General features: G+C 48.6%; 3 protein-coding genes across 4 annotated transcripts; 2 read left to right on the top strand and 1 right to left on the bottom strand.

The window, feature by feature from the left end:
- The first annotated feature begins 620 nt into the window (after window positions 1–620).
- Window positions 621–16,574, top strand: vwa5b2 (von Willebrand factor A domain containing 5B2). The gene is made up of 22 exons (XM_056596919.1): window positions 621–697; window positions 2,922–3,094; window positions 3,394–3,609; window positions 4,565–4,790; window positions 4,904–5,061; window positions 5,560–5,691; window positions 5,821–5,945; window positions 6,086–6,262; window positions 6,731–6,841; window positions 8,060–8,262; window positions 9,846–9,960; window positions 10,127–10,312; window positions 10,430–10,646; window positions 11,013–11,347; window positions 11,633–11,876; window positions 12,414–12,755; window positions 13,067–13,201; window positions 13,403–13,531; window positions 14,576–14,626; window positions 14,755–14,869; window positions 14,986–15,109; window positions 15,233–16,574. The coding sequence occupies exons 2-22, from the start codon at window positions 2,956–2,958 to the stop codon at window positions 15,944–15,946; spliced, it is 4,194 nt and encodes a 1,397-aa protein (XP_056452894.1). The 5' UTR covers window positions 621–697; window positions 2,922–2,955; the 3' UTR covers window positions 15,947–16,574.
- On the bottom strand, window positions 16,355–21,334 carry alg3 (ALG3 alpha-1,3- mannosyltransferase). Its single transcript, XM_056596920.1, has 9 exons — window positions 21,101–21,334; window positions 20,703–20,802; window positions 20,240–20,387; window positions 19,631–19,791; window positions 19,277–19,397; window positions 18,791–18,996; window positions 18,465–18,540; window positions 18,069–18,214; window positions 16,355–17,525 (listed from the first exon to the last, which is right to left on the bottom strand). Exons 1-9 carry the CDS (start codon window positions 21,279–21,281, stop codon window positions 17,336–17,338), a joined length of 1,329 nt encoding a protein of 442 aa, XP_056452895.1. The 5' UTR covers window positions 21,282–21,334; the 3' UTR covers window positions 16,355–17,335.
- On the top strand, window positions 21,335–24,936 carry mul1a (mitochondrial E3 ubiquitin protein ligase 1a). 2 transcript variants are annotated; one of them, XM_056596921.1, is made up of 6 exons: window positions 21,335–21,442; window positions 21,790–21,927; window positions 22,153–22,240; window positions 22,513–22,633; window positions 22,865–23,096; window positions 23,834–24,933. In XM_056596921.1, the coding sequence occupies exons 2-6, from the start codon at window positions 21,811–21,813 to the stop codon at window positions 24,335–24,337; spliced, it is 1,062 nt and encodes a 353-aa protein (XP_056452896.1). In that variant the 5' UTR covers window positions 21,335–21,442; window positions 21,790–21,810; the 3' UTR covers window positions 24,338–24,933. The 2 variants fall into 2 exon arrangements, with proteins under 2 accessions (XP_056452896.1, XP_056452897.1); XM_056596922.1 differs by lacking the exon at window positions 21,335–21,442 and adding an exon at window positions 21,452–21,631 and having other exon boundaries at window positions 23,834–24,936.
- The last annotated feature ends 1,967 nt before the right edge of the window (window positions 24,937–26,903 follow it).

The following is a 26,903-nucleotide window of genomic DNA, read 5'->3' as shown; positions in this document are numbered from 1 at the left end:
TCCACTATGAGCATCGCTGGGAGCATCTGGACCGTCCACTGGCTGGAAGGCACTGACGGGCGCGCAACATGTGGAAGCGTGAACAGGAATATTTAGCAATTTCCATGTCAATAAACTGAGTGCAATTCAGTTTATTGACATGGGTCAATATGTAAATAAACTGAGTGCAATTTCCATGTCAATAAACTGTTATTTTTCTTATTTTTCTTAAAGAGCAGCAGCAACTGGTGGGTTTCGTGTGAGAGAGAGAAAGAGAAAGAGAAAGAGAGAGAGAGAGAGAGAGAGAGAGAGAGAGAGAGAGAGAGAGAGAGAGAGAGAGGTGGGAAGGAGGAAAAGTCAAAGCGGGAGTGAGGGGGGGGGGGAGAATAGGGGGAGAAGGTGAAGAGAGAAAGACAGAAGAGAGAGACAGAGTTAGAGAGAGGAGAGACATAGACACAGACAGAGAGGGAGAGAAAAAGAGAGGGAGGGAGAGATAGAGGGACAGAGACACACTAAAAAACACAGAGAGAGAGAGAGAGAGAGAGAGAGAGAGAGAGAGAGCGAGAGAGAGAGGCACTATTGCGTTCATAATTGGGGGCTAGTGGATAACAGGGTTTGGTATCAACGGGAAACCTGCGGACTGTGGAAGTGCTGGATGGAGTGATGCAGACTCTGACTACAGGCACCGAGGGATCAACAAATACTGCATTGACCGACTGTAAGTGATCTGAGGCTTTATTGATTCAGCATTTTCCCCTCTTGGTATTTTACTTGCCCGCGAGTACTGCAGTGTTGATTACAGCTAACTCTGGAGCAGATGTGCTGATGCACAATCTGGAAAGAAATACAAAGCTTTGAAAATAGCCTGAGTCAACTTAATAATACATAAAGTGTCATTCATCACCATGTGTAATAGACATGCACAAGGACAGTGTATCTTGAATTACAGTACAGTCAGCCCCATTCAATATGTATTACGTTATGTTAGAGAGGTCCAGAGGCAACTTCAACCTGTTTATTTATGTGTGTGTGTGTGCATGTGTGTGTGTATGTGTGTGTGCGTGTGCGTGTGCGTGTGCGTGTGCGTGTGTTTGTGTGTTGAGAGAGAGAGAGAATTGTGAGAGAGAGTAGAACTTAATGCTCCCGTCCCTACCACTATCCCTTAAGCACATTTCCATCATTTATCATTGTGTGTTTGTGCGTGTGTGTGTGTGTGTGTGTGTGTGTGTGTGTGTGTGTGTGTGTGTGTGTGTGTGTGTGTGTGTGTGTGTTTGTGTGTGTGTGTGTGTGTGTGTTTGTTTGTGAGACTGCCTGTGTGCGTGAGTGTAACAGGAATATAAATACAGACACAAAATCATATTTGGTCATTTTATTTATTCTGTCATCAGAGTGACATACCACAAAGCTCCTTTGTTTTTCCTCTGTGTGTACTTTGTGCAGTACGTGTACTTTGTGTTGCATTAGTTTTGGCCCACTTCAAAAAGCTGACATTTATTTGCCTGTTCTAGTTGGAAGCACGGTAGCCAGATGGAGGCTGTTGATCTACTTAAAATGGTAGATGTGAAAGGACCATTACCTGGACCAGAGCAAACACACACACACACACACACACACACACACACACACACACACACACACACACACACACACACACACACACACACACACACACACACACACACACACACACACACACACACACTCTATCGACTGGTCGCTGAACAGATTCTGTGGTCTCTACACCTGCTTCCACTTGAGTGATAGATTGTGATTTATTTTCAGGTACCTTGATGCTGTTATTTCTATAACTTAAGTATCTTTCTAGATAAAATGCATACTTATGACAATACATGCATTTAAAAGCCAAGTACGATTTATATTGGCAATAATATTAACTATTTATTCTAAGTTCATTAAACAATATAAATGGTATGAACCTCTCCTATGCCGTGCCCCCCTGCACCCAGCGGCCAGGGCAGAGAGAAAGACCACCACTGCCTGGTCTGCATGACATCTCCAGAGAGAACGCAGCCACAGCCCATGCAGAACAAGACAAATAGTTTAGTAAATGTTGGCCAGTAAGTTAATGATTGCCCCAATGTCACCCATGGGTGGTTGCTAAGGTACTAAGGGGTGTTAAGGGGGAGGGGGGGGGGGTGGGGGTTGAGATGCTGGTCCAGGAGCAGGTATCACAGTGACCAGCTGTAAACTAAACAGATGTATCCCACAAAGGAAATAAACATAAAGCTAAGTCCTACCTTCTTTCGCTATGCATTTGAAGGCAGCTGTTGTAAACTTAGATCCACTTGACGCATAGAGAACACTCTGGGATTACACTAAGCGTCCTAAAGGCTGCTATGATAAAGCCATGGCTGGAAAACCCGAGCTCTTAACTGCACATTCACATGTGCTGTGCATGCATAATGTGTTCTGTCAGGGATGGAAGGGCACCGGGAACATTCCGCCCCTCTATTCTAGGAGCTCTATTTTAGGGAACAAGATACTTTTATTCAACTACAAAGCATATATTTATTTTCTGTATATTTACCTAACACCTGCAGTCATGTTTGTATTGTAGCCAATAAAGTTATAGACTACTATTTACTTTTGTGTTTTATTCTGTTGACAGTGAGAGTAAGCAATTAGTGAAAAAACAGATTCCATCAACAATAAACCATTTTGAGGGTACCAGGTTGTTGATTAAGGATGAATTTGCATGCATATGGCTTATAATCATTAACTACTACTTTAAATTACACTTTGTTATATTCGTAGGCCACACAAGTTGATTTGACGATACGTGCATATATTAGTTTATCATTTATTTGGGTGCCCTGTTAATGGACCACTCTCGAGTGTTGTTCAACTCGGGTGTCGTTTTGTGTGGAGCGCAGGTACCTCACGGCCCCCTCTCCGTCCCTGTGCGTGTGCGTGTGTTGCAGAGGGCTGCGGGTGGTCCGGGGGTTCAGAGACGACATGGTGGGCCTGAGGAACCGGAGCACCTGGGAGCCGCTGCTCCTCAAGGCCTCCTGCATCCGCTCGTGTGCCAACGGATGCTCCTTGGGCGTCACCACGGACCTCACCTACGCCAACACAGACCCCGAGGCCATAGAAGGTGATGGGCCGCGGGGGGGCTTCAGGGCCTTACCTCCCACTGCTCATACTGCATGTCTGCAGGGAAAAGTCCAGAAGAAGGCAGTTTATAAAGAAAATATCTTCATCCGAAGCCCCTCATTTAATTAAGGTGTCTTGCTAGGGGATGGCTACAGGTAACATGCAGACATTCATTGGGTATCAAACCCGGTACCCTTATTTGTTCTGTTCGGGGTACCGTTAAGGTAAAGCCAGGACCTGGTTTGGTTGGAGGTGTGAGGCGGCCTTGTTCATCGATCCGTCCCTGGCCTCTGCTTCCAGGTGTGTTTGTGTACCCCCTGGGGGAGAAGGAGGTGGTGGTGGGCTTCGAGGCGGTGATCGCGGGCCGGCTGGTGGGCGTGCAGATCCAGAGCCGGGGGAAGCTGAGGGACTGCTGCCTGGACTGCTGCCCCGGGTTACCTGTGGACGGCGGGGGGGACGGAGGGGAGTGGGGGGGCTGCTGCGGGGGCTCCAGCCTGGACATGAAGTGCACCAACGGTGAGGGGGGGGGGGGGGTGAGGGGGGGGGCGGGAGGCGTTGTCTTGTGCTGCTCATCGTAGCCCTTGGTTTGATTACAATTCGTTTTTGCATGCATTATGTCATAAGGCTTTCCCGGTATGATATCATCTAGGAGCTGCAGATTGGAAATTAGATAAGTCGTCTGTGTTGTGTATTAAACCACGAGCTGCCGGTTCTCCCTATGTCCTGACTGAGCCGGCGCATGAATCAGACCAACGATTATTGGACAGTAATCAGCATAACGTGATTATGTTTGCCACTGGAAGACCCATTTTAGTGCTTTCCCTCAACCACAAGGCCAATTAAGTCTTGTGGAATACACAGACATGAGAAACATGTCTGAGCACTGAGGAATGCATTGCATTACAGCTGAAATTAACCAGAGAAATGTTACGTCTACAAGTAAAATTAATAACGATAATTGTAACCACTTCAGGGGTTAAATAATGATTATGAATATAGCCGTTGCCGTGCCATGGCTGGCCTTCACCCGGTCTCATTCCAGCTAATGGGTTAGTCTGTGAGGGCAGGCGACAGCACGGGCTACACAGATTTTGGCCGACTGCCTGCTCGTTTAAATGGCTTTCACTTAGTACAACCATATATCAAACGAAAGTGCAGTGTTTCAGTTATTGTAAGACATCCTATGACAGAGGGGAAACGTGGACACGTCTTATGCATTAGACCATAAAGACAGAAGAAGATAGCAGTTAAGTTAAATCTCTAACACACTTTGTCAAGTCTCCCTTGGAAAAGAGTTTGAAATCTCAATGGTTTGATAAATAAATAAATAAAGTTTTGATAAAAAAAAAACGTTAACTATAACTATAAACAAAAAACGATTTTTTGGAACCTTTAACGTTTGAGTCACACCTCTGGTATCTCTTTAATCCTACGGCGTGGAGATAACGTCTGGAATGTTCCCCGTGCGAAGGGCACCTGATCCTGGACGACGACCTGGAGAGAACCACCTTCATCGTGGGCACGGGCGTCATCGGCCCCCTGGAGCTGGTGTCCATCATCATCAGCACCACCCTGGAGCTGCCCACGCTGGAGAACGGGGCCATACGCATCGCCTACCCCTCCCTGCTCACCCCTGTCGTCACGGGGCCACTGGGGGCCGGCAAGAGCGAAACCGGCGGGAAATCGGAGGAAATAGGGTAGGAACAACACATGTTGGTGCGGATCGGACCGATCTGCTGCGTCATGTCTCTCAGAGGCTCCACCACACGTTCTTAAACCGCCGTTCTTACGGTCCCTTGGGTCCCCTCAGGGGGACCAGTTGTTTCGGTGGGACCTCGGGCAAGCCGGAGCCGGCCCTTGGCACCAAGCTGGGGTGTGCCCACCTCATCTTCACCAGCCCAGCCGCCAACCCGGTGCCCTACCAGCTCAACTTCCAGCTGCTGGTCCGAGGGGCCTGCCTGCTGGCTGGTGGGTCCTTCAGTACCCCTGTTATGGACCTGGAAGGAAGATGAACCAGCTGAGACGGACATCTGAATAAGTCTTTTGAAAACAAATGTCATCTATAAATAGACATGAGGCATTTGTCTGCATTTAACAGGGCAGGATGTTCTAGTGGGTCGGGTGTTTGAGTCCCAGCCAGAAGGTTCTAGATTTTAACCCTAATGTCCACAGCCTACCTGTGGGCATCCTTAAGCAGGATGCTTATTAACCACTGCCTTAATCTGCAATTATTTACAGTGAGACAATTTGGATCAAAGCGTCTACCAAATAGTTGATAGTGCTCCGTCATATGGATATTAAAGTGTGACAGTGATACTTTATCTAAAGCATTACTGAGAGATTCACAGCACAAATTTACATCCATCCTAAATATTTGCTATCGTTAGTTAATGGTGAATGAACGTACCCTTATTGTAAAGTCAATCGGTTCCCCCGTACCTGACTGTACCCTCCACCCCCCCCCAGGCCTGGAGAGCCCCACCCACGCCCTGAGGGCCGATGCGGACCCCGGCGCCCAGAGTGCCTCCTCCACCTACATCACTCTGGCCCAGGAGCACCCCTACGACCGGCACATCGAGGTCATCCTGCACCTCAGCGGTCGGTCCCAAACACATGGCGCTCCTCTAGTTGGGGTTTTTAATCCCCACTGGCTTCACTTCACTGACTTGATGCATGTGTCTGTTGTTGGCCCCTGATTGACCCACCCCGCTGAAACCCCTTCCCCAGAGCCTCACAGCCCATTGGTCATCTTGGAGAGAGGCAGGCTCTCCTTCAGCCAGTTTGAAAAACAGATGTGTGCACGCCGGGACTACATCCGATGTGCCCGGAAGGAGTCGGAACCTGAGAAGAAGGTAAATGGGTTTGAATCTTCATCTTCATCACCACCACCACCATCATCTACAATCAACATCATCGCCGTCATCATCATCACCATTATTGTCAGCAATCCCCCATCATAAGCTCTGCCTTATGCTGGCCTCTCCACCCTCAGCTGGAGTTTGTGAGGAAGCGCTACCACAAGGACATCATGAGCAGCCCGGTGCTGATGCTCAACTTCTGCCCGGACCTGCTGGGAGACCCCCTGGACCTCCACAAGGCCACCCGGGAGCTGGTGTTCCTCATCGACCGCAGCGGCAGCATGAGCGGCGCCAACATCCGCCGGGTGAAGGTGAGCTGCAGGGGGGGGGGGGGGGGGGGGGGGGGGGGGGGCAGAGCAGTGGGGAGAACCCGTCTGGGTCAGCTTGGGGTTGGACCGCCGTCTCCCAATGGAGCTTGGGGAAGGGTTGGCTTGAGACTAAAGGGAAGGATATAAAGATGCCTCACTCCAACCTGCTTCAAAATGACATGCATCTGAAGTCCCATTACGTCACTTGTGATAGAATCATCTGCTATAACACAATAAGCTCGTAACATGTAGTCATTTGAACAGCAACTTTTCACACATCTTCTCCTCCCATTTATAGTTGTTTTGAACGTATGTGTGGTCCTATGAAGCAATTTAACTCAGATAAAAGTTGTGTCAACTACCCCTTGATTTGAACCTTGGTCCCTTATGATGAGTGAGCAAGGGGTTGAACATGTGTATAAGTTTTTGTGAGCCGTTTGACCTGAGCCCTGTTTGTTGTGATGCTGACAGGAGGGCATGGTGGTCGCCCTGAAGAGCCTACCCCCGGGTACCATGCTCAACATCGTGGGCTTCGGGACCACCATCAAGGCCCTGTTCACCTCCAGCAAGCTCTGCAACGACGTGAGTAGCATGAGTTTTACTACCTAGCAGTACCATTACTACCTCCAACAGACAAGGATCATTCTTTTTTTGACGTAGGGTAACATTCATTTCCGCAAAATGTAAATCTAGCTTAACTTGCTTTAAAAATCATTGCAGAAGATCTTATAGCGTTAATAAATCAACCATGGTTGATACAAAATTACAAATACATACTTTACAAGGTTGACAGGGGCTCTCACAAATCGGGCTCAACTCCCAGATCTTATGTACCCTCCTTGTGGCGAGGCCTGTGTGGTGAAACGTGAGAGGAGCATGCTGGGAGCTTGTGTCCCGCGGCCTCCTCCCACTCAGTAGTCAGGCAGCAGGCCGGCTCCTTGGGTTGCCGTAGCAGCCAGGGGTATCAGGTTCTAGCCGGTCCAGGGGTCTGCGAGGACAGTCATTACACATACAGCGGACCATATGGTGACCTTTCATGCATTTTAACCGTGGCAGAAGACACCCCCCACCCCCCCCTCCATGTTTGCCCATGGTGTGATTTGAGGCAGCTTCAAGGCAGGTGTTACTTACCCTGTGGGTGTTTACTCTGTCTATATTAGACCGAGGTAGCTTCAGCTCATCCTCTCTAAAGTCACACACACACACACACACACACACACTCGCCAACACACACACACTCACCAACGCACACACAAGCACACACACACACACACACACACACACACACACACACACACACACACACACACACACACACACACACACACACACACACACACACACACACACACACACACACACACCCACTCTGCGTTTTCTAATTGGCACATGTGAGGTCAAACAGGGGTGGGTGCATCGCAGCAACACAGACATGTGTTGAGTTTGTTTGTGCAGGAAGCGGCAGAGCTTTGGGGCAGGTGTTGTTGGCTGAGGCCCACCTCACTGCCGGAGGTATCTGCACTAACCTAACCTAATCAGGTTTTATCTTTATGTCTTTCTCTCTCTCTCTCTCTCTCTCTCTCTCTCTCTCTCACTCTCGATCCTTCTCTGTACCTCACTATGGCTCGCTCCTCTGTCTCTCTCCCTCTCTCCCCCCTACCTCTCCCTCCCTCACTCTCCCTCACTCTCCGTCTCTCCTTTTCCCCCTCCCTCTGTCTCGCTCTCCCCCCTACCTCTCCCTCCCTTGCGCTCCCAAAACTCTTCCCCTCGCTCCCCCCCCCCCCCCCCCGCCCCCTCTAGGTGACTCTGGTGCAGGCGTGTGAGTACGTCCAGAGGATGCGGGCCGACATGCGGGGCACCAACCTGCAGGGGGCGCTGTCCTGGGTGTTCCAGCAGCCCGTGCAGCGGACCTGCCCCCGGCAGGTGTTCGTGGTGACGGACGGGGCGGTCAGCGGCGTGGGCAAGGTGCTGGAGATGGTGCGCAGGAACACATGCACGGCCAGGTACAGTGACGGACCTGGTGGAGGAACCCGCTTTCATCACGGAGAGGGGGGACATTTAGTGATCGCACTCGACAAGTTCACTACAGTACCACACTGGGTAATGGTAGTAGTTTACGAGAGTAGCTTAGAGTTTATAATTTACAGGAAAAGTATATAGTAGTAGAAGAAGGGTTAAAGGGTTAAAGTATAAAATATACAGGTAGGAAGACGCTAAATATACAGTAGCCTATAATGTATATTATATAGATTATAGCATATATAGAGTTTATAATATAGTGTATGGCATTATGCAGTATATGAAATATATCTATTACTATATAGTTTATATTTTATATAATTTATAGTATCAAATATAGAATACACAGTCCTAATATACAGTGTGACTAGCATATAATGGATGAATTGAAAAAGTAATTGAAAACGAAATAAACAAACAAAAACAACCTCATATATCCCTTTATACGAGTAACAGATATGACCGGGTCAGAAATATTAATGTTCCACTTTAAGGAGTCAGAACCGTGCAAAAAAGAGAAAGGGAAAAGTTGCCAGGAAGGGGAGCCGGAGGTCCAGAGCCCCGCCCACTAATCCTGCTGAGTGCTATCCTCTGCAGTGTGTCCCCCCCCACACCTCAACCACCGCCACTCCCCACCCAGTCCTCCGCTCCCTAGACTCCAGTCCCTCCACCTAGGCTGCCCCTCCCTCATCAGTATTCTCCGCTGTAGCGCTGGACTTTAGCTGTCAGGACGAGGCACTATGTGGGCATGGTTACACTGAAAACAGTCCACTCAAGGTTAGGGCTGATTAACGCTGCTGTCAAACCTCTATCTACTCACTCTCATAAATTAGACCGGCACACTAGGTTTATACAGCTTTAAGATGCTCAATAACATATAATTAACATAACATTTAGCCTATGATTTTATAAATAATAAAATACTAAAACAGATGATACACTAAACAAAGATACGTTATGTGTATGTGTGGATATACAGCATATTGCTATACACACAAAGTTAGGGCAAGTTCAGGAGTTTCACAACAGTATTATCTTTATGTTGATTGATTTACTGCCATCCAGACGGGTCCCTTGTGGTTCCAGAGCCATTAATGCTGTAGCTTCCCGCTCCGTTTGTCCTCTATCCTTCACAGACTTCTAATTAGCCAAATGGCTTGTAATCTCTCTCTCTCTCTCTCTCTCTCTCTCTCTCTCTCTCTCTCTCTCTCTCTCTCTCTCTCTCTCTCTCTCTCTCTCTCTCTCTCTCTCTCTCTCTCTCTCTCTCTCTCTCTCTCTGCGACACAAATAACGGTTCTGTCCGTCTTGACGGCCACTAAATATACCCTCAGCGACCAAGGCAGCAGTCCTTTCCATGTGTTCAATATGCCTCAACGCGCTTATACCAGTGAACATGATCAGGTTGATGCTTAGTCATGTAATAAGAGGGAGACAATTGTATAACTTACACATAATGAATAGAAGTAGAGGAAAGATTTGTCTTGAATTACCTCATTTATTCAGCTATTCATAAATGAATGAATGAATTATATCCTTCATGGATTAACCCCAAGCATCACCTGTGCAGGTGTTTTGGTATAGGCCTGGGCCCGCGCGCTTGCAGAAGGCTGCTGCAGGGCATGGCCAAGCTGACTGGGGGAAGCACAGAGTTCCTGGATGAGGAGGAGAGACTTCAGCCAAAGGTTGGAGAAGTGACAGCACTGCCACATAGTGGAGAACGTGTGAATTCAAATGGAAAGAGATTGGTTTATAATAATACGTTTGTTATTTTTACATGTTGATGTCATTATTCACACCTCTATTTTTTCATTTGAATAGTAATGGTTATGGTATGTCCAACGTTCTCAGTTAATAAAGTCACTGAAGAAGGCCTTTGAGCCGGTGCTGACCGACCTGCGGATCGACTGGTACCTCCCTGAGAACATGGAGGCTCTTCTCTCCCCCAATGAGATCCCTCCCCTCTACCCTGGGAACCGGCTGATTGGCTACTGTACTCTCTACGATATGTCGGATTACAAAGGCAAAAAGATGGAGGTAGGGGCTTTCTAAAAAAATAAAAAAGATGTGTTCACATGTATCATGTGATAACTCAAATGATGCCCTGCCAGACAGACAGACGCCACTCTCATGCCTATCCCTGTCCTACCATAGGCTAACGGACGGGACGACAAGCGGGCCAGTCGCGGCTCCACCGGCTCTGTGTTCGGGCCGTCCAATGACGAGCTGTCCCCGCCCTCCACCTCGGAGCTCCTCCCCGGGATGGCGTCCACGGACGTGACGGAGCTGGAGGACGCGCTGAAGGAGATCTCCAGGGAGATCTCCTGCGAGTTCTCCTGCGCCCGAGAGGCCGACCCGAGCAGCAGTTCAGGTCAGAACCTCCAGGGGGCGCCTGGGGTGGACACACGCTTCACAACAGGTAGACTAGAACAGGATGTTAGGTAGACAAATCAACTCTTCTGAGACACACACAGCCTCTACCCTCTACCAAGCCTCAATGTGTTGTTTTTTGTAAGCTCCTATGCATGAATGATCATTGTTCCCTGCCGTGAGAGGACAAAGGTATTCATCAACTCACAGTTTAGAGTTACGATTTAACCACAATTACTCACTAAGCAGACACTTTTGTCCAAAGAGACCGTGAGATTAGCTTGTTTTCTGTTCTGCATCCACCTTTCCTGCCTCCAAGCACACATACGGGGCTGATCCTTGACTCTTAGCTTTGGGCCCGGTCCAGGTGTGGAGCAGGACGGGACCAGTGGCGTGAGGCAGAGGATCCAGGAGCGCTCCTACATCCAGGAGCAGTACGTCCTGACGCGCTGCTCGCTCAGCAGCGAGCGGGGCGTCCCGACGCGGCCCCCCAGCCACACCGACGCCTCCTCCGTGTCCGTGGCGGCCGGGGGGCCCTGCTTCCCCCTGGACTCCCGCCCGGGGCCCCTGATGGAAGCGGGGTCCCTGCCCCAGGGCCTGGAGAAGATGCCTGCGCCGGAGCAGAAGACCTCGCTGTCCCGCTGGTCCGAGTCGCCGTGGCAACAGGACCTCTCCTCTGAAAGCACTAACAGTAGCAAGAGGGTAAGACTAATTACATTAAACCCGGCTGATTCTAGGTTCCAGGAAGTTAATTAGGCTTATAATGGCTTGTACCCTATCAAGCACCGTCGCCATATGTGTTTTCTCTTACTTGTTGCTGTTCGGAGCGGTTCATCTGGGTACCGCTAATAACAAACTAATGAGGTTAACAGAAATCACCCTACTTTTACTTCCAAAAGCTGGAGTGGCTCTGTTATTTTTTTAGCATCTCTGTTTTTGGTCATTTGTTTAGTAAAAACCTCTTTTGTCCCCCCCCCAATCCCCGAGACCCCGAGCGGGCGGCTGTCTGGGGTGGAGGACGCCCGCAAGAGACAGCGGGCTCTGGTGCGCTCCACCATGGCGGCCCGGAGCTTCTCCTCCCCCCAGGGCGACCTGGACATGCACCGCCTGCGCAGGGCGCTGGAGAGGGTGTCCTTCGACCAGACCCTGGGCGGCCGGCTGGAGGAGAGCGACGGAGAGACCTACTCCACCCCTAGAGGGGTCCTCGCCCGCAGAAGCCTCACTGACTCCAGTGAGCCGCCCCCCATGAAGGACTCCTCTACCTCAGCCCTCTGCTCTGCTTTTGTGTTTTTCTCCTGAAATGTATTCATTAATTGAAGTGTCTAGTTTCCTCCATCATTGTTTCTATTTCTCCAATTACAGTAATCTGTCTCTATCTATCTCTTTATCAAGCTATCTCTGTATCCAGCTATCTATTTATATATATTCATAAATTTGTCTATCTAGCTTTTCTTTATCGATCTATATTTATCTATATGTCTGTCCATCAATCAATCCATCCATCCATCCATCATTCCATCCATCCATCATTCCATCCATCCATCCATCCATCCATCCATCCATCCATCCATCCATCCATCCATCCATCCATCCATCCATCCATCCGTCCGTCCGTCCATCCATCCATCCATCCATCCATCCATCCATCCATCCATCCATCCGTCCGTCCATCCGTCCATCCATCCGTCCATCCATCCGTCCGTCCATCCGTCCGTCTAACCGTATCTATCTGTTCGTCCATCCCTCCCTCTCTCCCTCTCTCCATCAGACGGGCTTCTGTTCCCCGCCTCCCCTCTGGACTGGGACCACTTCACAGACCCAGACTACCTGTTCAGCGGCGCCGAGCCCCAGGAGACCCCCCCCCCTAGGCAGTGCCGCTCCGTCATCCACGGCCTGCTGGGGGGCCAGCCCATGTCCTGGGAGGTCACGGTGGACCTCGGCCCCCTGTGGGCCCCTGAGGAGCAGGGCAGCCCCGACAGCGGAGAGGAGGAGGGCGGCAGGGAGGGGCGATACGAGGACCCCTGGGAGGAGATGCTCCACCAGCTGACCGCCCGCTCCGTCATCAGAGACTTTGAGAAGATGGCGGAGAAGGAGAGCGACATTGAGCATGGTGGGTGGTTTTAGGGTTATTTATTTCTTGATTGCCTCACACACAAACCTATGACAATATACTTAATCCAAACCGTTAACATTTAGTCCTTTCCGCACACAATTTTATCCAAAGCCACTTACAAATGAGCTGGAGAACAATATATATAATATATGTATATAACAACAATTTGACATAGTGCAGAGAGGACTAGGAATCAGAAATGCAACGAAAGTTTATTTTAGGTTAAGGACACAAAGTCTGTTGTAAAATTGTTTACGACACACTTACTGTACTTCCTATGCCGGCATGAATGTTTGTGCTTGTCTCAGGCCCGGCCAAGCGCTACAGAGTGAAAGCCATCCAGACCAGCAGGCGCTGCAACATCATCTGCATGTACACCACCTTCGCTGCCACCGACCGCAGCACGGCCACAGGCCTGGCCGGCAGCCTGGAGGTCAGAGCAGGTGAGACCCCAGCACGCCTCGCAACAAACGCATTCATCATCATCATTCATATCATTGCTATATCATTCATTATTCATCATTCAAATGATCATTCATAGCTTGTTGTCTAAAATGTGATGTGATCTAGTACGTATAAAGTTGAGGTCTGAACAACATTGTGGATGAGGCTCTATTGTGGTCACTGTGCGTGTGCGTGTGCAGACGAGCGTCTGGGGACGAGCCAGGGCTCCCAGTCAGGCAGTCGCAGGCAGAGGGCCTACTCTGTGGGGCTGGGCCGCCGGCGCTCCAGCAGGGACAGCGGAGACATAGAAGAGCCCTGGAACTCCACCGGTATACTGGATCACAGCCCTATAGTGAACCACCACTCAGCCCTATAGTGAACCACCACTCAGCCCTATAGTGAACCACCACTCAGCCCTATAGTGAACCACCACTCAGCCCTATAGTGAACCACCACTCAGCCCTATAGTGAACCACCACTCAGCCCTATAGTGAACCACCACTCAGCCCTATAGTGAACCACCACTCAGCCCTATAGTGAACCACCACACAGCCCTATAGTGAACCACCACTCAGTCCTATAGTGAACCACCACTCAGCCCTATAGTGAACTACCACTCAGCCCTATAGTGAACTACCACTCAGCCCTATAGTGAACCACCACTCAGCCCTATAGTGAACTACCACTCAGCCCTATAGTGAACCACCACTCAGCCCTATAGTGAACTACCACTCACTCCTATAGTGAACCTCCACTCAGCCCTATACTGAACTACCACTCAGTCCTATAGTGAACTACCACTCAGCCCTATAGTGAACTACCACTCAGCCCTATAGTGAACTACCACTCAGCCCTATAGTGAACCACCACTCAGTCCTATAGTGAACCACCACTCAGCCCTATAGTGAACTACCACTCAGTCCTATAGTGAACCACCACTCAGTCCTATAGTGAACCACCAGTCAGCCCTATAGTAAACCACCACTCAGTCCTATAGTGAACTACCACTCAGCCCTATAGTGAACCACCACTCAGCCCTATAGTGAACTACCACTCAGGCCTATAGTGAACCACCACTCAGGCCTCTCAGAGGACGCTCGTCTAGAGGGGCGCAGGGGAACTCAGGTTAAAATGATCAAGGAGTAGGTAGGGGCAAGGGGTACGGGAGGACGGTGGACATCGGGGTTTGAACCCGGTACATTTGGCTGCAAGTCACCACCCTAAACTATCGTGACCCTAATCCCATGACTTGTGTGTATTTTTTTTTTGTGATTTCAATGTACTGAGATTATTCTTAAATAAAGGTAAATAAAGGTTGTGATTTAAATTGAAAAAATTCTGTGAAAATAATTCCCTTTGTCTCTTCCTCTCAGATAAGGATGAGACCCCAGCATCACCATGTAGCCTTACATCCTGGGATTCAAGTAAGACCTGTAACCAGCCCTTAAGTCCTTCTTTCCCATTAATAAAGCTCTTTTCTAACTACGTCCTGTGCCTAGTAAGCGAGAAGGTTGAAATGTAAACTGTGGATTTACCGTTGGTAACTCTTCAGACGCTGGCGGCGGTGGGTACCCCTCCAGCCCCCCTGCCGTGGCACCCCACGCCTCAGGCTCGCGCTCCCAGCGTTCAGTCGAGAGCAAATCCATGGAGAGCTTCTTCGGCACCAGGTGGGGCCTTCACCTGACACGGGCCCTCAAACAACTATCAAGCATGTTTTCAAATCATTCGCAAACCTGGTGTGTGTGTGCATGTGTGTGTGTGTGTGTGTTTGTTGTGTGTGCAGGTTCCCCCTGGGCAAACTGAGGTCCTCTGTGTCGTCCGGAAAGCACATCCCTCTCAAGACCCACTGTCTGTCGGCCGAGACGGAGAAGCAAGCCGAGACGGAGGCTCCAGACTACCTGCCGCTGGTGATGAGGCCGACAGACGGGAATCATTCATGACATGAAACCGCACGAGATGTCCCAGAAATACACAACACCAGCTTGAACGTAGATGCTGTGATTATGAACGCCTCGCCGCTGTGTCCTCAGGTGCGCCTGCAGCTGGCGTCGGGGGCCTTCCTCCTGACGGAGACCTACTCCGACTGCCTCCAGATCCCCCTGGACCGCCTGAAGAGGGCGTCCCCCTACAGCCTCCACCGCCGGAGCCTCAGCCCCCCCTTCCGCTGCACCTGTCCCAGCGCCGGCAAGCCCCCCTCCCAGCCCCACATCTGCACCACCTCCTCCCTGCCCCGCCCCCCGGCGCCCCCCTTCCACCACACCCCCGACCACGCGCCGCTCGGCCTGGAGCCCCGGGCGCGGCTGAGGCGTCAGTCCGAGCGCGAGCCCCCGGCGACCGCTACGCCCGACCTCCCCAGCTCCGAGGAGGGCTCCCTGGAGCTGCAGGTCTCCCAGGGCCAGCCGGACAGCGGGCGCGGCTCCGAGACGGACGCCTGCGAGGGCTCTCCGGCGGACCCGTCTTCGGCGGCGGCGGAGGGCCGGGGGGCCGAGCAGGAGGACGTGGTGGGCTGCAGCTGGGCCACGGCCGTGGCTCTGGCCTGGCTGGAGCACCGCTGCGCCGGCTACTTCATGGAGTGGGAGATGGTGGCGGCCAAGGCCGACTTCTGGCTGCGCGGCCAGCGGCTGCCCGAGGAGGTGGACCTGGCCGGGCTGAAGGGGGCGGCCAGGCAGCTGTTCCTGCTGCTGCGCCACTGGGACGAGAACATCCAGCTCAACATGCTGTGTTACAACCCCAACAACATGTGAGGGCGGCGGGGGCAACGGGGGGGATGCCAAATATAGCAGTAGTGATTGAAATGGTTAGGGCCCTGGTGATAGGCAGTGCCAGTGCATCCACGAGTACGCCACTGTAGGAATTCAATGTAAGGGCCAAGCTGATGGAGTGTCCCCTGGCCAAGATTTCACATGATATGCCTTGCGATAGATTCTGTTCAGACTGCTCTCTGACATGACTACTTGACATTTCACGTTGACCAAGTTGCCTTTTATAAATTGGATGTCATTTGCGCATTCATATGACATACATGCCTTTCATATGAATGTTATATGGATATGCTCCTAATATATACTTTGATGCCCAAGGGGAGAGTGGGTGTACTAATTAAAACGTTTAAAGCCTACTACTGAGTACCATAATCAGGTAACAATAAAGAGTGGATTTGTATATGTATTTGACTCATGATTAATCAATAATTTGAATTTATTGTTTTACAAAATAAAATCACTTTGAAAACAGTGAATTTGCACCAAAAACAAACAAACATGGTAACCGGTCATTAGTTAGTTGAATAAAAAAAGAAGCGTGTTGTTCACATTCAAATGATTATTCTGTGAAGAGCCACATTGAAATAAGAAGGTAAGTTAAATACAATAAATGCTGAAGTGCCGTGATTGTCCCTAGCATAGTTGTGCAGGAATCTGCCTGACTATTGCATTCTATTTTTGGCAGTCACTCATGCCTGTGGATCTACAAAACGCATTCCTCACACAGCTGAACGTAAAGCTTAGACTTTCACTTGTTGCAACACAACAGAACATATTCTTTCAGTAAACTGCGCCAATATTGATGCACTTGTGAATTATGACCATTTTTCTAAAGTATGGTTTGGTAACAATTACGCAACAAAATAAATACAGAGAAGGAGGAGGGGCGGTGGTAAATGTCCACTCACAGATGTCCTTCACATTCTCCATCAAGCTATATTACAGCACAGCAAACCTTCACAGCTTCTCCTTCAACGCTGAAACCCTCTCATTTGACTACAATCTAGTTTAAAACAGAACCTGAGAGACCCCCTTCAGTTCCCCTGCTGAACCACAGCGCAGGAGTTACACACACAAACACACACACCTGGCCTGCCACGGGTGTGATCACCCCCCCCCCCGTCCCCAGGTCAGTGAGCTCTCTCCTGGCGGTGACCCCCCCGGTGAGTAGCTGACACGGCCAGAACCGTACGCTCCTCCATTTTAAGACAGTCCACTCGGGGGGGGGGGGAGGGGACCCTCTGGACCGGCTGTGGCAAAGCGGGTGTGGGAGATGGGAGAGGGTCGGGGGGGGGGGAAACCACTCAGTCAGCGGTCAGGCCCCGACCTTAACCACGCTCCAGCGTTGGCCGAGTCTAGCTGGGACGGAGCCTAGAGCTGCTTGTCCTTTTGGGGCGCTCCTTGGTCTTGGGTCGGGGTAGGGGCCGGGCTGGGGGCCGGCTCCGGGGCCAGCCACAGGGACAGCAGCATGACGAGGTGGCACGCGTGGAGGGCCGCCGAGCTGTACTCCGTGGAGGGGTAGGTGTTCCACGAGAGCTCGATGAGACCCAGGATCAGCAGCCTGTGTGCCCACGACACACGAGGGTCGAGGACGGGGAGACACGAGGCTCACGTTAGGAGTGAGAACTGGATAGGATGAAGGAAAGCTATGGGGTTCTACTAGCTTCTTTATATGTTGCCAATTCCAGATACAATTCCTCACTATTAAAAAATCGTTAAAAGAAAATTGCCCCTGCAAAATGTAATATTTGTAAATCTACCCTGTCAGGGTGAGGCGTAGTGAGATCAAGTGGTAGTGTCATCATGTACAATGTATCCAACATAAATAAAACATAAATCATCATACAAGATCAAACCACCAGCCTACCAGTTTCGACCGTCCACTAGATAGAGGGCTTATCTAATTGACTTGATGGCTAAAATAGGGGTCCTTTAAAAGGTGCAATGTGTAGAATTGAGTGGCACCAAGCGGTACGGATTTGGCAGAAATGGAATATAACACGAATGTTGTAATTGTACTGTTAGTTGCACTACACAACCTCACCACTGGATGCCACTAAATCCTCCACACAGCACCTTTAACCAACGGAGGGTCTCCACTGACCTGAGCAGGGGGGCAAGCTTCTCGACCCCTCCGCTCCACAGCAGGAAGGGCAGAGTGTGGAAGTACCACACGTAGAACTGGTAGTGCAGTGAGCGGCTGAAGCACATCCCGATGAAGTTAGAGGCAAACAGTATCAGCACCAGCTGTGATTCGTCATTAAGGGATGATATGATTTGCCCTGCGTAAAAAAGTGGCGCTGAATCGGCTTATAATTAAATAAACAGATGGCAGATCCTTATCCTTGAAATTTGCATTTTCACAATAATTCTAACGGTCATATCTTTTACTTTGGAAACAGTGGTAAATGTGATTACTCAATCATATTATTATTATTTTGTGTATTTATAGTTAAATTGACCATCCATCCACAAAACGAGTGAGAGAGTAAAGGATATGATCCTCTGTGGGTTTCTGAGCAGGGTTCTTCCTCTTAGACGGCTCCTTCAGCAGGTCAAGAATACTTTGCCCGGGCCTACAAAAGGATTAAAAACAAATGTCACTCTGATTTTGCACACAATGAACACACCTTAGGGGTATAAACGCAAAACAAATAGCACATTTAAGGGTTATGATATTGCAATCTTTAAAAAAAGCTCAATAAAAGAAATGAATAACGACGCTTAATTAGACATCTATATGCAAACACACGCATATTTGAAATGCACATGCATATCAAATAATGAGTCGTTGCAGGAGCATTCTGCTCTGGCCCCCCGCCTCACCTCTTCCAGCGACGCAGGGCGAACAGCAGCAGGGTGAGCAGGTGAGCGGACAGCAGCAGCAGGTGGAAGGAGCGGCTCAGGAACAGCCACTCGGGCAGGAAGCGCCAGTTCACCGTCCACTTGAACATGAACTGGCGGCCCAGGTCGAAGGCCCCGTTCATGTAGCCCAGGGGGTTCTCCATCAGGAAGGGCAGGCCCAGCAGCAGCTGTGGTGGGAAAGCAGACGGATGGCCCGGTAAGTTAGTTTGTTTGAGGGCAAAACAGCAGATTGTCACTGGAAACACCAGACAAAATGTCTTGACACTCAACATTATAAGTACAGATTAATTACCGTAATAAGACATAGGCCTTTGAATATTAAAAGAAAACAAAATCAACACTGGTAGTGTACTTGAGAGAGGAAACCCCTAGTCTACCTCATTTTGTAATGGAATCAGACAGGACTCAGGACATGCATGTGGGCGTGTTGGCCGGGCTGACACCCACCTGTATGGCTGCACAGAGAGTCAGCTTAGGGATGGTCTTGATTAACCCAAACTCAGACAGGAGCAGGAAGAGAAGGCCGGGGGCAAACAGAAGCACGTTCATCTTCACAGACACTGCTAAACTGTCAGAAAGAGGCGGAGAGAGAAGCACATTATTCATGATCGATTTTAAGGATGGAAACAAATCCATTATTATTTCAAAAACAATCTGAAAGTAAGGTTACATAAGGCAGTAAGCAGGCAAGTCTAATGGTTAGGTTGTTTGACTCTGTGCTAAAAATAACTGGGTTCTCTTTTAATATTGGCTATTGCAGTAACACTATTGATAAACTAACACAAACAATGTGGTACATGCCTGTAAACACCACAGCCCAGAGTCCAGTGTCCATCCAGGAAGAGGTTGATGGCTCCAAACAGGAGCAACATGGCCACCGGGTCATTGAAGAGACGCAGCACGAAGATGGAGTGGATGCGGTACGAGGCGCAGCACACAAAGAAGAACACATACGGAGGAACCTGGAACCACGCAAAAGGAGAGGACTTAAAACAAACACCCTAGCTTTAACCTGTACCACCCTGAAGAACAACGGTCCAACACTGAGATAAACACAATGCACTCACTGTTGAACTTAAGTCTATTTCTGATTACAGGAATGCAAGTTCAACTTACCTGAATATAAACATGCAAATGTTTGCAAATATATAAGCTTTGAATACTCGGTTGGCTCATCTCAAAGTATTCATGCATTCCGGATCTGTATGTCCAGTTATGTGGAATAAACTAATTGCAATCGTGAGACTCAATCAAAAAACTATCTATCAGACAAAATAAAAATCTGCTGATTGAAGCTTAATGTGTTTCACCTATGGATAGACACTATTGTAACTATTAACATTTGAATGGTCGAGTTTTTCAAATTAGTCCATACTATTTAACCTTTTCCATGAACATGTCTGGGCTGACCTTTTTAGTGCGATTATATATCCTGAACACGAGCAGCAGGGTGATGAGGTAGAAAGCAGCAAAGAGGTACTGAGCCAGACGGATGTTCACCCCATGGCTGGTGACGTAGTACAGTGCTGTGAAGATGTAGACAAACCCTGCAGGATACCTACAACACAAACAGACTGTTAAATTAAATGCATGGTAATTCGGAAGCCATGATCATTCCTCATTTTACACCCAAAAATATGGAACATCGATTGATAGAACATGAGTATAGTTTAATCCATTCTTTTTTGAGGACTCACTCATAGCAATAATTTCAGACGGATCAGAATCAGTACTTAATGATCTTCTTGTTCTTGAAAACTACTTTTGGGCTGATTTCAAGCTGAATAAAAAATGACCAACAAACCTTGAGTTAAATGTAGGTAAGGTTCGAAGAAGAGATCAATTTTGAAACGTATACTTTTGATTTACTTACACCAAGGGGCCGGTGTCTCCCTTTAGCTCCTTGTAGTCGTAGGTACCATTAATGACTCCCTCCACCTCATCCATGTACGCCTTCCAGTCTATCTCCGTGTCTGAATAATAAGCAGATATTTAAATACATGGCTAATGATCACAAATCCTTCTAACATTTGTAAAATTGAATTGTTTGAATCTGTTCATTAAGTGTTAAAAATGCACAGATTAGTAAACACCACACGCGAATAGTTTAATTCATGTTGTAGACAGCAGGTGATGGCCGTGGTCAGGGGGGTAAATATACTTTGACAGGTGGCAGGGGCTTGCCTGCTAATGCTAGCTGAGCTAATAGCTACGTTTAAAATGCATGCAAAACGCTTAGCATGCTAGCAAACTAGCAATGGCTTTACTTACACGCTACTTTCTGTATGACCCATACATTGATCCCAATTTCCAACAACCAGAGAAGTGACACCACCATAAGAGTGTATTCTGGCTTGAACAAAATTAAATGCTTTTCCTGCCATAATGTTCGAAGTTTTGCCCACACATGAGAGTGTTGGCCAGGGGCTTTTCTCCTAACAACTCCTGCCATTTCGGCGTACAGAAGTGGAGCGACCGGAAAACACACGTCAGACGGCTTCGCACCCAGGTCATGTGACCAAGGCAAATCCTTCCGGCGTCATTACCCACGTCACGTGACCCGAAGTTGTACAGGTTCTTCCGCAATGACAGCCTGACACTTTCCTTTTAAAGGTAAACAATGAGGATTCTGTATGCATTTAAGTCGCTCACAAAACATTTATTGAAATGAACAAGAGCGTAGCTAAATATATGTTCTAAGTATGTTTTTAATGCGTGAATATGAATAATCCAAAAGATAAGCAACTGCTATGAGCGCGTCTTTCATGCCCTTTAAATATTGGAGCTATCCGTAACGATAAGGTCATTATACACAGCTACTTAGTTGTACTGAACTGATATGCATTCTCAAACAAGCTTATTTGCACCTATTAATAGAGAGATACGTAGTCGTTTCTGGAATTGATTGTCTGACACATGCAGATAATTCATATTTTAAGCAGTTACATTTTCTTTCATAGGTGGAAGAAGGTGCAAATGGAATGGAGGAATTTCCTGTAAGTGCTGTTGAGGCGTTGTGCCTTGGCACCAGCCTCACAATCTCTGGGATCCTGTACTACGTGTACAGAAAGAAGAAGAAGACAGTAGATAAGCTAAAAGTACGTTCAGGATTGAAATGTCACCATATGGTTTCACATGTGATCGTCTGCTCTAATGGATCTTATCCATGCAGTATTTTGAATCATATCTGGAGGGTCTGAAGTTGAATGTTTTGTAAATGCCTGCATGTGCAAGCCTATGCCTTGATTCAGCTTGAGTTGAAATGTGTCAACATTAGTAAATATTTGGGTCAAGTACTGTTTCTTTCTGGATTTCTTTAACAGGATGCTCCACAGCTGACCTTGGATGGAAAGCTAGCAGACCTTCTAAACGTTACCCCTGGAAAGTGTCTACAGTATGTTGTCATTGAAGGTAATCCAACTCTTTTGTCATTGGTACCCTCGTGAGAGCATCATGGCCATGAAGTGCACATTTCAGTAAGGGAGAAACTGGGAAAATGAACTCGCAAAAGAGGACGGACAAAGGTTAATTAGCATCCGATCAGATGCGTAGATGTGCAAGGTAGCTTAAACTACAAATATGGCAGGTACATTATATTGGACACATGTAGGACATACACAGACAGTTTGGGTCCTGTCGACCGCTCCCTACACCCAGCTCACGCCTGTCTGTGTACCGCGTAGGGACGGTTCAGCCCGTGTCTGAGCCGCTCAGGAGCCAGTTCCAGGAGGGGGCCGTCGGCGTGGTCCAGAAGCTGATGCTGAGGGAACACAAGCTGGTGTGGAACGGCTTGGCTCGGGCATGGTGAGGACGGGGGTCGTTAAGACGAACACACGGCTGTTCCATTGTGCTTAAACCGCGATATGGTCGAAGGATCAAACCAACATTTGATATTAGAAATGGAAGGGATTATTTTAGGGCCAAAGTTCAACTTCCCCTTTCAATTGGGGGAAACCCCAATTGTTAACCTAACAGAACATCCAGCTGGAATTTGTGCGTGTGTGCGTGTGTGTGTGTGTGTGTGTCTCCGTGCAGGACGGACAGCGAGCGCGTGCTGCACCAGCGGGTGCACGCCGTGCCCTTCCACCTGGCGGGGTCGGAGGAGGCGGTGGTCCGGGTGCTGTCCCCCCTGGAGGCGTCGGCCCTCAACATGGAGGTGATCCACGAGAAGTTCCACCAGGCCACGTACGGCTTCAGCGACATCATCGGACAGTACCTGAGCGGGGAGAAGCCCAAAGGCCAGCTGGAGACAGAAGAGATGCTCAGGGTGGGTTTGACGGTTGGGTTCACCGTGGTGGGTGCTGTATATAAAGGCATTCAGCTTTTACCCCTTTTTCCACTTACAGGGTACTTGTTTTCTTGTGGTTTTGACACTCATGAATGAGCAGGTAGGGGTCATGGCTTAGGCTCATGTATTATATGTACTAACTGCAGACACTGGGGTATGAACCAAGAACCCGTTGAGTGCGGAGGGAGCCAAGCTTACCCCTGTTTGCGCTAGACATGTTCAAGACACAGATCTCCGGAATTGCTAATGAATGAAGATATAATTTTGCTTAAAGAGCCAGTGAACCCATTTCTGCTGGACTATGAACACTACGAGATGTTAAAAAATGTGTTTTGGGCTGATAGTTGCAATGGTTACGGTCCATGGCATATTTATGATCCTTTTTTAGTAAAGTTATTGTGTATGAGAATTACAATGAGGGATGTTGTTTATGAAATGCGACACACACCTTAGCATTACACTATATGTGTCCGGGAATTCTAACCCACACCGGGCGGAGGCTTCACCATCCAAGCAGACTGCGCCGCGATCGTGAGGCACCCAGACACATGCCGTCCGGAAAAAGGCATAGATTACAATGTTAACATCATATGAGATTAATTTGCACGTTTAAAAGAAAACGTTGTGTTCACTGGTTGTTTAACTTGAAGACGATTATGTTAATTGCCAACGAGGTGACTCTGGAGCGGTCTCTAACGCAGTGTGTCTTCCTGCAGGTGGGTACTACTCTGACGGGCGTGGGGGAGCTGATCCTGGACACGGACCGGGCGCTAAAGCTCCGCCCTCCCACGGACGGCTCCGAGTACTTCCTGACCACTGCGGACTTTGAGACCCTGCGCATCGACCAGGAGAACCAGGCGGCGGCGTGGCAGGTGCTGGCCGCCGTGTTCGCCCTGGCCGGGGCGGCCGTGCTGCTGTGGGTGGCCAGGCGCTACTACCGCAGCCTGAAGCACCACTGGGAGCAGGAGCGCCTGAGGCGGGAGTTCGAGACGCTGGGGGCCGACTCCGCATCGCCGCCGGGCCCCGGGACCTCTCGGGACGAGGCGGCGGCGCCCCTGGAGAACGCCTGCGTGATATGCCTGAGCCGGCCGCGCGGCTGCGTTCTCCTGGACTGTGGTCACGTGTGCTGCTGCTACAGATGCTACCAGGCACTGCCCCAGCCCACCTGCCCCATATGCAGGCAGACCATCAGGAGGGTGGTGCCCCTGTACCAGGCCTGAAGCCCGTTCACTCAGAGACCGTGCCTTACTCAAGATTTGAACGCAGATACTGTGAAGATCATCCTAGCCCTTCAATCACATGAAAACACGTTTTTTTATTACCTTTAATTTTATTACCAAATGGGTCAAGTCCTTTCCTATGCCTTTCACAACACAATACCTACTTTTTGGGAGAAATATGTAAAATCAACTGGGTAAATGCTAATATATTCTGGTTTTGGTCTTTCAATGTTTTCTTTTCAAGTTATTTATCTCTTACATTGGAAAAGTTGTGGTTCACTAGATGGCGAATGTCTAACATACTGTGTTTTATTACAATTTACCTGTTTCAAGTCCTACAGATTAAATACCTCCAAAAACATATATTTTTATTGTATTTAAGGAAACCACATCAATAAAGGACAAGTGTGCCTTGATTATACATTTACAGACAACTGAACCATCATACAGAAATATAAAGGACACAACATAATAAGTTGCAATGAAGAGAACATTTAAGTATATTGCATAATATATTTGGAAGTATAATGGTCCTGAATTGTTCATATTGTTTTGATAGCAAACAAGCAATAATTTCAATGATTAAAATGAGTTTAATGAAAGTATCATAAAATAGTATGAATTGTAGAAAGTAGGTAAGCGAGAACTAAAAAAAATTGTGTTCCTCCGAAGTAACATGAATAATGAGTCCTTAGATATTATTACATTAGGTAACATCAGTTCTCTTTCCGCCCATTCTGGAAATGATCATCAGGCAGCAAAGGAGGTCATGTTTACATATAGATGAGAACATGAGTCTTTTTAACAAGGTTCCCTACTGCTCAAGCTGGAAATGTTTAAAGCGCGCACGCACACGCACACACATACACACAGTGAGGAAGCAAACCCGCTCATGTTCTAATGAGCAGTGGGAAGATGTCAGCCTGAAACACAGATAAAAGCCACCTCCGTACGCAGTATTGTTGTTTGGGTTCCTTTCGCAGCAGTGATGTTTCGGGGGAAGAGAACACTAATGAGTGTGTGTGGGATCAGGGGGTAGGAAGGGTGAGGAGGGGGATACAGAGAAAAGATTCTCTGAGCAGGTGAAGGAGGAAAAGGCCATACAAATCTCCCCCAACGGTCTAAAGGGCTCACTGTGACAGATACTTCACCAGCCCTCTCTACGGAGCAACAGCTGTGGCCCTTCATGGAGCAGACTATTACTGTGCCCGGCAGACTATTATCGGTGCACAGAAAAAAACACTTCTACTGCTAGACTGTTGCTACTGGCTCATTATCCTACATGGTTCCAACAATGAGACAGCACAACGTCTATTTTCTGTTGGCTCTCATTGGGGCGGAAGAGCTCCGGGGCCTAAACATCTATTATTAAATGTATTTATAGTGTTTGTTGCCGTGTCGGCATGATGCATCCCCGATGACATCATGGGCCGACATCGGATACACATTGCAAGCACTACTAGGAAATGTGTTTTGGCTTATTTCCTAGTAGGATTACTAATTAAAGAAGTTCACGTTTGGGTTTGAATAGTTGCTTGACCACTAGGTGTCTCCCTTTCCACATGCAGGTACTGAGGATGACACGAGTCGGAAAACATCAGTCTCTCAGCCATGGATGTTTGACCCGATGTCACAACTTCATCGATGACAGGCTTATCAGAATATCCAATACAACTCATTGTATCAAATTAATTGTGATACCCCTTGATCAATGATAATATTTTGAAATACAATAAGTACCTTGAAGTACTTCAAGGGTTGAGGCTAAACCGAGCTTGTGTTGGTGATGGGTGTTGTTGAACTTTAACTTTAACGTCTAGCATGACTTATCGTGACAGGACATGGGTACAATATCAAAGAAGGCTTCCCATCTACCATTAATCCCAAACCTGCCTCACACCCTAGCAGTCCTGACTCAACCTCGTCATTCATCATTCTTTAGCTCTTGCAGAGAGGCTTCTGGAAACACGCAGACGGGCAGCGGGACGCTAGGTGACATTGATGTTTCTGTGGAAGGGAGCCATAACAGCGTGCAAGCCCCCACGCTGCCAATTACCACGGCTGTCTGGTGCCCACCATCTGCCTGGCAAGCGCGTTCTCGCTGACCCACTTTCCCCGACGTCGTGTGTGACTGCCGGCTTTCTCTTCTCATCAACAGCTTGCGGTGCGGTTTCCCTGAAGAGAGAAGCAGAGGTATTAGGGAGGCCATCGTGATGGCACAGAGGTACTGCTGGTTTGTAGGATGCATAATGGATAGGACGGACGTATGGCTTTGCCCATCTGGTGGGTGGTCTCATTTGGGATTTCAGCACAATGTGTAAAATTGCACAATAAAAGTATACAAACTAGCATCTTCTGTGATATTGCTTGAATCCACCTCTGGCTTTGATTCTGTTCTCATCTCAGAACCAGCTCCAATGAACGTGTGTGTGTGGGGGGGGGGGGGGGGAGATGGAGTAAGAGAGAGACATAATTGAGGCATGGGAACAGCATGAACTTTAATGATGAGGGGAGAGAACCAGAGAAGCACTTCCATTTGGGCAAGGGCTGCAGCTGTAGTAAGTTT

Source organism: Gadus chalcogrammus, chromosome 8 (genome assembly GCF_026213295.1).
Source record: "Gadus chalcogrammus isolate NIFS_2021 chromosome 8, NIFS_Gcha_1.0, whole genome shotgun sequence".
NCBI classification, from domain to species: domain Eukaryota; kingdom Metazoa; phylum Chordata; class Actinopteri; order Gadiformes; family Gadidae; genus Gadus; species Gadus chalcogrammus.
This window is presented reverse-complemented; position numbering and strand designations above follow the sequence as displayed.

Excerpts from the sequence above, each read along its gene's own strand:
- vwa5b2 (XM_056596919.1), top strand. The coding sequence starts at position 2,956 with ATGGTGGGCCTGAGGAACCGGAGCACCTGGGAGCCGCTGCTCCTCAAG. Across the intron at positions 5,692-5,820 it reads GGTCATCCTGCACCTCAGCG|AGCCTCACAGCCCATTGGTC; the intron begins GTCGGTCCCAAA and ends CCCCTTCCCCAG. Across the intron at positions 11,877-12,413 it reads CAGAAGCCTCACTGACTCCA|ACGGGCTTCTGTTCCCCGCC; the intron begins GTGAGCCGCCCC and ends TCTCTCCATCAG.
- alg3 (XM_056596920.1), bottom strand. The coding sequence starts at position 21,281 with ATGGCAGGAGTTGTTAGGAGAAAAGCCCCTGGCCAACACTCTCATGTG. Across the intron at positions 20,388-20,702 it reads GGAGACACCGGCCCCTTGGT|GTATCCTGCAGGGTTTGTCT; the intron begins GTAAGTAAATCA and ends TTTGTGTTGTAG. Across the intron at positions 18,997-19,276 it reads CTCTCTGTGCAGCCATACAG|CTGCTGCTGGGCCTGCCCTT; the intron begins GTGGGTGTCAGC and ends TTCCCACCACAG.
- mul1a (XM_056596922.1), top strand. The coding sequence starts at position 21,811 with ATGGAGGAATTTCCTGTAAGTGCTGTTGAGGCGTTGTGCCTTGGCACC. Across the intron at positions 21,928-22,152 it reads AGACAGTAGATAAGCTAAAA|GATGCTCCACAGCTGACCTT; the intron begins GTACGTTCAGGA and ends TTTCTTTAACAG. Across the intron at positions 22,634-22,864 it reads AACGGCTTGGCTCGGGCATG|GACGGACAGCGAGCGCGTGC; the intron begins GTGAGGACGGGG and ends GTCTCCGTGCAG.